We start from the raw sequence: 13,697 nt of genomic DNA, 5'->3' as shown, positions 1-13,697 counted from the left end.
TACGTTACATTTTGCTATTAAAAATATTAGTTTGGTTTAAAATGTACTCGATTTGACGAAATAAACATGAAAATATCAATTATTAGTGTGCTTCGTAATGTGAAATGAAGAAATTGATCATTGAATACCATCTAAAAACGATATTATAACGAGAATTCGAGTTACGCGAATATCTCTGGCACGCATTATTCGCGTAATTCGGAAAAGACTGTGAACTGTGACTGTGGATTTGCAGATTTCGGATTATTTTCTTGTGTTGTAATATTTACCGGTCTTGCAGTTGATGTAGCGTAGTAAAGGAGAGGATGTTTTATTTCGTGGCACCCGTATTTATAAAAATGGTTTTTTGAGTGCCCCTGGCGCTCACTTTCCGACAGTGGACGAAACTGAACGAAACCGATCGTCAACTGTCAACTTCCTGCTTGCGGTGTTATTTTGCGTGAATAGACTGTAAAAAAATCTTATTTTTTATTGAGATGTTCCTGTGGATGTATATGCATGAGAACGTATGATAAAGGATCCTATCCGTTACGCATATCTTAAGAACCTACAACAAGTAGCGAAATGATCCTTAAATCGATTGGTGCATTGATAGCCTTAATCTTAATGAATAGCCTGTCCAATCAACCCGTTCCGACCACGTGTAAGTGTGTGTATAGATTTAATATCACATTTAGATAAGGTGCGCTTTCCTCCAGGTGCGGTGCAGTACCCGTTGTCCTTAGCTATTGCCGGGCGTACGCAGAAATGGCACGTCCGCGCTAGGACACTTGAACAGCGTGAATTCTCTCTCCCAGTTCATCGATTTACCCCCAACCGGTTCAAGCATATTATTCCACAGTGCGTTCGAGGCCAAGGCGTACCCTTTCTGGCTGAGATGAAAGCAGTCCAGCGACATGTACGTGAAGTCTGCATCACCGTTCGGTGTCTCCGGGAAGGTAAGGTTCACGGTGAACATCAGTCAGTCAGTCGCGGCATTGTGACAGCGGCTGCTGAATAGCGGATGACAACCGCTAGTTGACATTCGGGTCACCCTGTGCTTTGGTACCATTCGGTTCGGAAGGCGCAAAACGATCAGTTGAAACGCAAGAGCTCTGTCGCATTATCGAAGTGCCAGTCGTCGAGCGCAGTGCTCCAGTGAAGTGAACTCTCCAATACAGTGAGCTTTCCGTTAAAGTGTGCGAAAGTGTATTTCACCAAAATAACTTCAAGAAATCATTGGTATTCCGGCCAAAAATCATAAACTTTCAGCGAAAACGTGTAATTTGTTTGAAAATGGCGCAAAACCCTCGTGACCAACAAAGTGCTAAGGATATTCTGAACCTCAATGATGTCCTTTGTCCGTTGTGTCGTTATGTAAGAGAGCTGCGAGAGCAAAATCGGCATGCTGAAGCGAGCTGTTGGTTGGAGCTGGTTGGTCGACATTTGCAGGAATTGACCCATGCAGATGATAACTACCGTACCCATGGAGGACGGCACCGTAATGTCAGATCGCACCGCCGTTCAAACGCTCGAGGAACCCTGTTGGTGGCATCGGGCGGCCAGCCCCAGGTACGTCTAGTACGTTCCCGCCGAAATCCGACTATCTACTGGTTAGACGTTTCAAGCGCACCAGCTACAGGCCGGGCATGTACTGCCTGCGTTAACAGTGGAAAAGGCCAAGCTACGGTACTTACACCAGGGGTTGGTGCAAAACAGCGGACGGCAGTTGCTGCACGCTCGGGTTTCGGAGCCCCGGCTGGCAATGTTCCAGCTACTCCACGTTCGGGTTCTGTACGACCGGCTGGCGATATTACAGCTACACCACGTTGTGGTTCTGTTGCACCGGCAGGTAATATTCCAGCTACTCAACGTTCGGGTTCTGTACGACCGGCTGGCGATATTCCGGCTGCCCCACGTTCGGGTTCTGTACGACCGGTTGGCGATATTCCGGCTGCTCCACGTTCGGGTTCTGTACGACCGGCTGGCGATATTCCAGCTACTCCACATTGTGGTTCTGTTACATCGGCTGGCAATATTCCAGCAATTCCACGCTCGGGTTCTGCTGCACCGGCTGGCGATATTCCAGCTACACCACGTTGTGGTTCTGTTGCATCGGCTGGTAGTATTCCAGCTACACCACGTACAGGTACAGTTCCAGCGGTGGATATTACAATCCACCCGGTCCAACGTCAGACGGCACCGCAATTGAGATTGTATCCAAATTCTGCCTTGCAAGAACAAGCCGAGGTGTATTGGATTGTCAATGAAACGCTGACAGATCTCGGAAGACACTATCATACCGAAGGGCGTGAACCACCACAATCACCGAATCAGGTCCCACCGACAAACGAAGATCCGTTGGTCGTTCATGATTATGACGATGACCAGCCGAGAGAAGGTAAGTGACTTCTCGATTTGCGAAGTTTTATGTACTTTAGAAAAAACTATTGCTAGGGGTCCTTTTTGTCATAATCTCTTCTTTGGCTTTGCAACACTGGTTTACATGCTTTCTTCGTGGCTTGACTCCTGTTGAGGGTTTCCGTCCGGAACACTCGCAGTTCCTGTGCGATATTAAATGTTTGCATCCGTAGGTGTCAAGTGTTCCATGTTCCGCATCCGCCCCATCCGCGCTACCTGGTATTGAGATCACGTTGGATGGTGATGACCAAATTGGTCGTTGGTCGACCAGGGGATTGCAGGAACATTTTTAATTGAAGGTTCATTCATTAGCTTTAGCTTAGTTCAATTCTAGTCAATGTCGATGATTGTTCGAATTCTAGCCACCAGCTAACATAAGCATTCCAATAAAAATGGCAATCGCAAAAGGTTCGAAACTTTCGTTACGCTAGTCGAACGGATGTCGTCATCGCATTCCACTGTACGTGACGTTGCGTCATTTACCAGATTGTCGCCATTGTGCGAGAATCGGGACCGCTGGCGTCGAGTTGCTGTGAAGGGTTCGCGCCGCAAATGGCTTTCCTGTCTGCGATCGTACGACCGGATCGAATCCCTTCGCTTATCGTCGTAAAATAAAGCGACCGTTTCTGGATGGTTTAGTTTTCCGGCGCGTCGATGTCGCCAGTATTTTTCTTTGTCTGAAATTCTTCACGTGCCTGCTTCCGGTGTGTGATGTGTGGCAGGGTCGGGTCGGCCCGAGCACAAAATTTGCTGATCGCATAGAAAATGTGCTCCACATCTCTGTGCGTCTGTGCACTACGTGTGTTTTTCTACATTTGGGGTTCGGTGATGTTTCCCCCATTCGGGGCTCGATTATTTTTTTCTTGAAATTTATTTTCTACTTAGAAGAAGCATGACGTAACAATAACAAATAATTCTTCTACGATGCGTTGTCCCAATCACTCTTCATGGTTGTAACAATCTGGTATGTTTGTCTACTTTCAGAACCGTCCTAAACTGTTCTTACTCGTCGCAAGAAACGGTCTTCCCTTCATCGGACAGTTGAAACGTTCAAACTCCCTGTGCACCAGCTCCGACTTATTGCCCACGAGATCGATCAGATTGTTCCAGTAGCTGTTCGCCGCGATCGCGTGTCCCCGTTGGCTGAAATGGAAACAATCGACCGAGGCGATGCCTGCATCGGTGTCACCGTTCTGGAGCGTAGGCAGCGTCAGATGCTCCGGAAATGGTTGATAGTTAACGACGAAATCGGAGTCACTGGAGAACTCGTCCCGCTCGGCGACGGTCTGCTGTACTCGGTTCCACTGCTTCATGATACGCTCCAGCCGCGGTTGGAAGGACTCAAACCGTGCTCCAAACACACAGGAACACTCGAACGAATGAGTGGTAACGCACGACGCTGGCTTCGGGATGAACGTTCTCAAGATGCTAACATCTGCATGCAGTTGAAGGGAAGATGAACGGAAACGGAAAGAGAAGAGGGAGATTCTTTCAATATTATTTGTTTTCCAACATATATGCTATTAATCGCATGCTTACTGATTGTTGCCACAATATTAACCATAGTTCTCGGCAGATACTTGCGAAGTAGTCTCAAGGTTTCCAGCAAATTTTGCTCATGTTGGTAGAGTGCTTTCTCGGGCTTGGGCAGGTAGCAGATGCGGCTACAGAAATCATTATGTCCGATGAGAATAGTTATCAGCTTCCAATGATTTTTGATATCGACCGTTCGATCCGACTGCATACGTTTGATGAGATTTCTCGCTTGGTGCGGCAGATCCTGACTCATGCCGCCTATTTCGGCCACGTCAAATCTGTGGCCCAGAAATCAAAATTAAGAAAACAGTATAGAAGGGACTATTTTGCAAATAGGAAACCAGTGCATTCAACTACCTTGACTCCCTGTCGATGGATAGACTGTCGGCAACGACATAACCATTCAGGTTCGGATTGAACACCTTCAGTATGTTCGGTAGAGTTAGATATTGACGCCAGGTACTCTGTCCTCCGATGCACCACGACAGGCCTCGATTCTCGATGATCAGCTCGAGAATTCCGGATGCCAGCACTCCGGTGCCGGCGGTTAGCGAATCACCGAGTGCCGCTATCACGTCGATGTCTCCAGGACGTAGTTCGTGAACAGAGATAGGAACTTTGGAGCTCCGCATGCCTTCCGTAGGACAGGGAAAAGCTTGCTCCGATGGTACGGGAGATTGTACTTTCTGTATCAGGAATAGGAATGCGAATGATTAGGAGGGAAATTCGAGCATGGTAAGATCTTGTCGGTAGAAATGTTCCTAGATTGACATACCCCTTGCGAGCGAGCCTGATTTAATCGGTCCGAATTTGGACCGACATTGTCAAACAGAAAGTTGTGTATCTTCCGATAGAGCGTTATAAATGGAGGATCATCGAGAAAGGACACTTCCTCCTGAGCGATCGTAGCGTCATTGGTGTTCAATAATAGCAGTAGCGACAGGGACAATGGTAGAACATCCATTCTGCATTGGAAAAATGCGCTTTACGTTGTTATATGTTTATCTTACTCACAATTACTTACATGAATGATGTTTGCTTTTAGTTATAGGGAATCAGCTCAAAATCATCCAACCGATTTCGGTCGCCACGAAGATCGTCTACGTAGAACGTAATGGAAACTTTCAGACAGAGGCAGTTGAGGCACGTCCTCGCGTTGCTTCTGTTGGAACAGTGAATTCCGTTTTGAAATCGGTTGTGAAATGAACCCGAGCTTTTATAGTATCGCTAAGAGTCACTTGCGCTTGCCATGCGGCACAAGGACGACAGATAAATAATCTTCATATTGTACTTTAACGTTTTATCAACACATTACTTGATTGTTGATGTCGCAATCAAAAAGCGATTGGTTTTAACAACAAACTAACCCGCACGATGCGGAACAAAGACGATTTATATGAAGAAGCGTCATACTATTCCAAACATGGTATACTTACACAAAGCATTATCCGTATCGCAAACAGAAAGCGATGTTTTAGTTCTAATGTACGAACATATCTATCAATGGGTATGTTTAAAAAAAAAATACACGCGTCGCCATTACTAACCAATAAAGCTTTCTGCTTGTTTTAAACAAATGATTATGTCTTGCGTTTTTTATTTTACAATCACAAAGAATTTCTTCCGAAAGTCGTCATAGCGTTTTCGGATGTAAACATCCTGGGCAGCTGAGAAATACTTGGGACAACACTCCACCATCGTTAAATTGAGTACAGTCTTTTTACGAGTTAAGCGACACTGGAGTTACGCGAATTCGAGATACGCGAATCCCAAAATTTAGACAATTTGTGTAATTGAATTGTAATGTAATTGTGATTGAAATGAAGTTTGTATTTGTCAAATTTCAAATTTACCCAAAACTACGTTACATTTTGCTATTAAAAATATTAGTTTGGTTTAAAATGTACTCGATTTGACGAAATAAACATGAAAATATCAATTATTAGTGTGCTTCGTAATGTGAAATGAAGAAATTGATCATTGAATACCATCTAAAAACGATATTATAACGAGAATTCGAGTTACGCGAATATCTCTGGCACGCATTATTCGCGTAATTCGGAAAAGACTGTGAACTGTGACTGTGGATTTGCAGATTTCGGATTATTTTCTTGTGTTGTAATATTTACCGGTCTTGCAGTTGATGTAGCGTAGTAAAGGAGAGGATGTTTTATTTCGTGGCACCCGTATTTATAAAAATGGTTTTTTGAGTGCCCCTGGCACTCACTTTCCGACAGTGGACGAAACTGAACGAAACCGATCGTCAACTGTCAACTTCCTGCTTGCGGTGTTATTTTGCGTGAACAGACTGTATAAAAATCTTATTTTTTATTGAGATGTTCCTGTGGATGTATATGCATGAGAACGTATGATAAAGGATCCTATCCGTTACGCATATCTTAAGAACCTACAACAAGTAGCGAAATGATCCTTAAATCGATTGGTGCATTGATAGCCTTAATCTTAATGAATAGCCTGTCCAATCAACCCGTTCCGACCACGTGTAAGTGTGTGTATAGATTTAATATCACATTTAGATAAGGTGCGCTTTCCTCCAGGTGCGGTGCAGTACCCGTTGTCCTTAGCTATTGCCGGGCGTACGCAGAAATGGCACGTCCGCGCTAGGACACTTGAACAGCGTGAATTCTCTCTCCCAGTTCATCGATTTACCCCCAACCGGTTCAAGCATATTATTCCACAGTGCGTTCGAGGCCAAGGCGTACCCTTTCTGGCTGAGATGAAAGCAGTCCAGCGACATGTACGTGAAGTCTGCATCACCGTTCGGTGTCTCCGGGAAGGTAAGGTTCACGGTGAACATCAGTCAGTCAGTCGCGGCATTGTGACAGCGGCTGCTGAATAGCGGATGACAACCGCTAGTTGACATTCGGGTCACCCTGTGCTTTGGTACCATTCGGTTCGGAAGGCGCAAAACGATCAGTTGAAACGCAAGAGCTCTGTCGCATTATCGAAGTGCCAGTCGTCGAGCGCAGTGCTCCAGTGAAGTGAACTCTCCAATACAGTGAGCTTTCCGTTAAAGTGTGCGAAAGTGTATTTCACCAAAATAACTTCAAGAAATCATTGGTATTCCGGCCAAAAATCATAAACTTTCAGCGAAAACGTGTAATTTGTTTGAAAATGGCGCAAAACCCTCGTGACCAACAAAGTGCTAAGGATATTCTGAACCTCAATGATGTCCTTTGTCCGTTGTGTCGTTATGTAAGAGAGCTGCGAGAGCAAAATCGGCATGCTGAAGCGAGCTGTTGGTTGGAGCTGGTTGGTCGACATTTGCAGGAATTGACCCATGCAGATGATAACTACCGTACCCATGGAGGACGGCACCGTAATGTCAGATCGCACCGCCGTTCAAACGCTCGAGGAACCCTGTTGGTGGCATCGGGCGGCCAGCCCCAGGTACGTCTAGTACGTTCCCGCCGAAATCCGACTATCTACTGGTTAGACGTTTCAAGCGCACCAGCTACAGGCCGGGCATGTACTGCCTGCGTTAACAGTGGAAAAGGCCAAGCTACGGTACTTACACCAGGGGTTGGTGCAAAACAGCGGACGGCAGCTGCTGCACGCTCGGGTTTCGGAGCCCCGGCTGGCAATGTTCCAGCTACTCCACGTTCGGGTTCTGTACGACCGACTGGCGATATTCCGGCTGCTCCACGTTCGGGTTCTGTACGACCGGCTGGCGATATTCCGGCTGCTCCACGTTCGGTTTCTGTACGACCGGTTGGCGATATTCCGGCTGCCCCACGTTCGGGTTCTGTACGACCGGTTGGCGATATTCCGGCTGCTCCACGTTCGGGTTCTGTACGACCGGCTGGCGATATTCCAGCTACTCCACATTGTGGTTCTGTTACATCGGCTGGCAATATTCCAGCAATTCCACGCTCGGGTTCTGCTGCACCGGCTGGCGATATTCCAGCTACACCACGTTGTGGTTCTGTTGCATCGGCTGGTAGTATTCCAGCTACACCACGTACAGGTACAGTTCCAGCGGTGGATATTACAATCCACCCGGTCCAACGTCAGACGGCACCGCAATTGAGATTGTATCCAAATTCTGCCTTGCAAGAACAAGCCGAGGTGTATTGGATTGTCAATGAAACGCTGACAGATCTCGGAAGACACTATCATACCGAAGGGCGTGAACCACCACAATCACCGAATCAGGTCCCACCGACAAACGAAGATCCGTTGGTCGTTCATGATTATGACGATGACCAGCCGAGAGAAGGTAAGTGACTTCTCGATTTGCGAAGTTTTATGTACTTTAGAAAAAACTATTGCTAGGGGTCCTTTTTGTCATAATCTCTTCTTTGGCTTTGCAACACTGGTTTACATGCTTTCTTCGTGGCTTGACTCCTGTTGAGGGTTTCCGTCCGGAACACTCGCAGTTCCTGTGCGATATTAAATGTTTGCATCCGTAGGTGTCAAGTGTTCCATGTTCCGCATCCGCCCCATCCGCGCTACCTGGTATTGAGATCACGTTGGATGGTGATGACCAAATTGGACGTTGGTCGACCAGGGGATTGCAGGAACATTTTTAATTGAAGGTTCATTCATTAGCTTTAGCTTAGTTCAATTCTAGTCAATGTCGATGATTGTTCGAATTCTAGCCACCAGCTAACATAAGCATTCCAATAAAAATGGCAATCGCAAAAGGTTCGAAACTTTCGTTACGCTAGTCGAACGGATGTCGTCATCGCATTCCACTGTACGTGACGTTGCGTCATTTACCAGATTGTCGCCATTGTGCGAGAATCGGGACCGCTGGCGTCGAGTTGCTGTGAAGGGTTCGCGCCGCAAATGGCTTTCCTGTCTGCGATCGTACGACCGGATCGAATCCCTTCGCTTATCGTCGTAAAATAAAGCGACCGTTTCTGGATGGTTTAGTTTTCCGGCGCGTCGATGTCGCCAGTATTTTTCTTTGTCTGAAATTCTTCACGTGCCTGCTTCCGGTGTGTGATGTGTGGCAGGGTCGGGTCGGCCCGAGCACAAAATTTGCTGATCGCATAGAAAATGTGCTCCACATCTCTGTGCGTCTGTGCACTACGTGTGTTTTTCTACATTTGGGGTTCGGTGATGTTTCCCCCATTCGGGGCTCGATTATTTTTTTCTTGAAATTTATTTTCTACTTAGAAGAAGCATGACGTAACAATAACAAATAATTCTTCTACGATGCGTTGTCCCAATCACTCTTCATGGTTGTAACAATCTGGTATGTTTGTCTACTTTCAGAACCGTCCTAAACTGTTCTTACTCGTCGCAAGAAACGGTCTTCCCTTCATCGGACAGTTGAAACGTTCAAACTCCCTGTGCACCAGCTCCGACTTATTGCCCACGAGATCGATCAGATTGTTCCAGTAGCTGTTCGCCGCGATCGCGTGTCCCCGTTGGCTGAAATGGAAACAATCGACCGAGGCGATGCCTGCATCGGTGTCACCGTTCTGGAGCGTAGGCAGCGTCAGATGCTCCGGAAATGGTTGATAGTTAACGACGAAATCGGAGTCACTGGAGAACTCGTCCCGCTCGGCGACGGTCTGCTGTACTCGGTTCCACTGCTTCATGATACGCTCCAGCCGCGGTTGGAAGGACTCAAACCGTGCTCCAAACACACAGGAACACTCGAACGAATGAGTGGTAACGCACGACGCTGGCTTCGGGATGAACGTTCTCAAGATGCTAACATCTGCATGCAGTTGAAGGGAAGATGAACGGAAACGGAAAGAGAAGAGGGAGATTCTTTCAATATTATTTGTTTTCCAACATATATGCTATTAATCGCATGCTTACTGATTGTTGCCACAATATTAACCATAGTTCTCGGCAGATACTTGCGAAGTAGTCTCAAGGTTTCCAGCAAATTTTGCTCATGTTGGTAGAGTGCTTTCTCGGGCTTGGGCAGGTAGCAGATGCGGCTACAGAAATCATTATGTCCGATGAGAATAGTTATCAGCTTCCAATGATTTTTGATATCGACCGTTCGATCCGACTGCATACGTTTGATGAGATTTCTCGCTTGGTGCGGCAGATCCTGACTCATGCCGCCTATTTCGGCCACGTCAAATCTGTGGCCCAGAAATCAAAATTAAGAAAACAGTATAGAAGGGACTATTTTGCAAGTAGGAAACCAGTGCATTCAACTACCTTGACTCCCTGTCGATGGATAGACTGTCGCCAACGACATAACCATTCAGGTTCGGATTGAACACCTTCAGTATGTTCGGTAGAGTTAGATATTGACGCCAGGTACCCTGTCCTCCGATGCACCACGACAGGCCTCGATTCTCGATGATCAGCTCGAGAATTCCAGTTGCCAGCACTCCGGTGCCGGCGGTTAGCGAATCACCGAGAGCCGCTATCACGTCGATGTCTCCAGGACGTAGCTCGTGAACCGAGATAGGAACTTTGGAGCTACGCATGCCTTCCGTAGGACAGGGAAAAGCTTGCTCAGATGGTACGGGAGATTGTACTTTCTGTATCAGGAATAGGAAGGCGAATGATTAGGAGGGAAATTCGAGCATGGCAAGATCTTGTCGGTAGAAATGTTCGTAGATTGACATACCCCTTGCGAGCGAGCCTGATTTAATCGGTCCGAAATTGGACCGACATTGTCAAACAGAAAGTTGTGTATCTTCCGATAGAGCGTTATAAATGGAGGATCATCGAGAAAGGACACTTCCTCCTGAGCGATCGTAGCGTCATTGGTGTTCAATAATAGCAGTAGCGACAGGGACAATGGTAGAACTTCCATTCTGCATTGGAAAAATGCGTTTTACGTTGTTTTATGTTTATCTTACTCATAATTACTTACATGAATGATGTTTGCTGTTAGTTATAGGGAATCAGCTCAAAATCATCCAACCGATTTCGGTCGCCACGAAGATCGTCTACGAAGAACGTAAAGGAAACTTTCAGACAGTGGCAGTCGAGACACGTCCTCGCGTTGCTTCTGTTGGAACAGTGAATTCCGTTTTGAAATCGGTTGTGAAATGAACCCGAGCTTTTATAGTATCGCTAAGAGTCACTTGCGCTTGCCATGCGGCACAAGGACGACAGATAAATAATCATATTGTACTTTAACGTTTTATCAACACATTACTTGATTATTGATGTCGCAATCAAAAAGCGATTGGTTTTAACTACAAACGAACCCGCACGATGCGGAACAAGGACGATTTATATGAAGAAGCGTCACACTATTCCAAACATGGTTTACTAACACAAAGCATTATCCATATCGCAAACAGAAAGCGATGTTTTAGTTCTAATGTACGAACATATCTATCAATGGGTATGTTTAAAAAAAATTACACGCGTCGCCATTACTAACCAATAAAGCTTTCTGCTTGTTTTAAACAAATGATTATGTCTTGCGTTTTATTGAACAATCACAAAGAATTTCTTCCAAAAGTCGTCATATCGTTTTCGGATGTAAACATCCTGGGCAGCTGAGAAATACTTGGGACAACACACCACCATCGTTAAATTAAGTACAATCTTTTTACGAGTTACGCGAATTCGAGATACGCGAATCCCAAAATTTAGACAATTTGTGTAATTGAATTGTAATGTAATTGTAATTGAATTGAAGTTTGTATTTGTCAAATTTCAAATTTGCTCTAAACTACGTTACATTTTGATATTAAAAATATTAGTTTTGATAAAAATGTACTCTATTTGACGAAATAAACATAAAAATATCAATTATTAGTGTGCTTTATAATGAGAAAAGAAGAAATTGGTCATTGAATACCAACTATAAACGATATTATAAAGAGAATTCGAGTTACGCGAATATCTCTGGCACGCATTATTCGCGTAACTCGGAAAAGACTGTGAACGGATTTACAGATTTCGGATTATTTTCTTGTGTTGTAATACTTACCGGACTTGCAGCTGATGTAGTGTAGAAAAAGAGAGGATGTTTTATTTCGTGGCACCCGTATTTATAAATTTTGTTTTTTGAGTGCCCCTGGCGCTCACTTTCCGACAGTTGACGAAACTAAACGAAAGCGATCGTCAACTGTCAACTTCCTGCTTGCGGTGTTATTTTGCGTGAACAGACTGTATAAAAATCTTATTTTTTTGAGATGTTCCTGTGGATGTACATGCATGAGAACGTATGATGAAGGATCCTATCCGTTACGCATATCTTAAGAACCTACAACGAGTAGCGAGATGATCTATAAATCGATTGGTGCATTGATAGCCTTAATCTCCTGTCCAATCAACCCGTTCCGACCACGTGTAAGTGTGTGTATAGATTTAATATCACATTTAGATAAGGTGCGCTTTCCTCCAGGTGCGGTGCAGTACCCGTTGTCCTTAGCTATTGCCGGGCGTACGCAGAAATGGCACGTCCGCACTAGGACACTTGAACAACGAGAATTCTCTCTCCCAGTTCATCGATTTACCCCCAACCGGTTCAAGCATATTATTCCACAGTGCGTTCGAGGCCAAGGCGTACCCTTTCTGGCTGAGATGAAACATGTACGTGAAGTCGCGACATGTACGTGAAGTCTACATCACCGTTCTGTGTCTCCGGGAAGGTAAGGTTCACGGTGAACATCAGTCAGTCAGTCGCGGCATTGTGACAGCGGCTGCTGAATGGCGGATGACAACCGCTAGTTGACATTCGGGTCACCCTGTGCTTTGGTACCATTCGGTTCGGAAGGCGCAGAACGATCAGTTGAATCGCAAGAGCTCTGTCGCGTTATCGAAGTGCCAGTCGTCGAACGCAGTGCTCCAGTGAAGTGAACTCTCCAATACAGTGAGCCTTCCGTTAAGGTGTGTGAAAGTGTATTTCACCAAAATAACTTCAAGAAATCATTGGTATTCCGGCCAAAAATCATAAACTTTCAGCGAAAACGTGTAATTTGTTCGAAAATGGCGCAAAACCCTCGTGACCAACAAAGTGCTAAGGATATTCTGAACCTCAATGATGTCCTTTGTCCGTTGTGTCGTTATGTAAGAGAGTTGCGAGAGCAAAATCGGCATGCTGAAGCGAGCTGTTGGTTGGAGCTGGTTGGTCGACATTTGCAGGGATTGACCCATGCAGATGATAACTACCGTACCCATGGAGGACGGCACCGTAATGTCAGATCGCACCGCCGTTCAAACGCTCGAGGAACCCTGTTGGTGGCATCGGGCGGCCAGCCCCAGGTACGTCTAGTACGTTCCCGCCGAAATCCGACTATCTACTGGTTAGACGTTTCAAGCGCACCAGCTACAGGCCGGGCATGTACTGCCTGCGTTAACAGTGGAAAAGGCCAAGCTACGGTACTTACACCAGGGGTTGGTGCAAAACAGCGGACGGCAGTTGCTGCACGCTCGGGTTTCGGAGCCCCGGCTGGCAATGTTCCAGCTACTCCACGTTCGGGTTCTGTACGACCGGCTGGCGATATTACAGCTACACCACGTTGTGGTTCTGTTGCACCGGCAGGTAATATTCCAGCTACTCAACGTTCGGGTTCTGTACGACCGGCTGGCGATATTCCGGCTGCCCCACGTTCGGGTTCTGTACGACCGGTTGGCGATATTCCGGCTGCTCCACGTTCGGGTTCTGTACGACCGGCTGGCGATATTCCAGCTACTCCACATTGTGGTTCTGTTACATCGGCTGGCAATATTCCAGCAATTCCACGCTCGGGTTCTGCTGCACCGGCTGGCGATATTCCAGCTACACCACGTTGTGGTTCTGTTGCATCGGCTGGTAGTATTCCAGCTACACCACGTACAGGTACAGTTCCAGC

General features: G+C 46.1%; 2 protein-coding genes across 2 annotated transcripts; both read right to left on the bottom strand.

The window, feature by feature from the left end:
- Positions 1 to 3,380: 3,380 nt before the first annotated feature.
- LOC128712823 (phospholipase B1, membrane-associated-like) lies at positions 3,381 to 4,900 on the bottom strand. The gene is made up of 4 exons (XM_053807693.1): positions 4,712 to 4,900; positions 4,294 to 4,622; positions 3,940 to 4,214; positions 3,381 to 3,835 (listed from the first exon to the last, which is right to left on the bottom strand). Exons 1-4 carry the CDS (start codon positions 4,898 to 4,900, stop codon positions 3,381 to 3,383), a joined length of 1,248 nt encoding a protein of 415 aa, XP_053663668.1.
- A 4,276-nt stretch (positions 4,901 to 9,176) lies between these two features.
- LOC128712822 (phospholipase B1, membrane-associated-like) lies at positions 9,177 to 10,696 on the bottom strand. The gene is made up of 4 exons (XM_053807692.1): positions 10,508 to 10,696; positions 10,090 to 10,418; positions 9,736 to 10,010; positions 9,177 to 9,631 (listed from the first exon to the last, which is right to left on the bottom strand). The coding sequence occupies exons 1-4, from the start codon at positions 10,694 to 10,696 to the stop codon at positions 9,177 to 9,179; spliced, it is 1,248 nt and encodes a 415-aa protein (XP_053663667.1).
- Between the last annotated feature and the right edge of the window lie 3,001 nt (positions 10,697 to 13,697).

This window comes from Anopheles marshallii, chromosome 3 (assembly GCF_943734725.1).
Source record: "Anopheles marshallii chromosome 3, idAnoMarsDA_429_01, whole genome shotgun sequence".
Lineage (NCBI taxonomy): Eukaryota > Metazoa > Arthropoda > Insecta > Diptera > Culicidae > Anopheles > Anopheles marshallii.
This window is presented reverse-complemented; position numbering and strand designations above follow the sequence as displayed.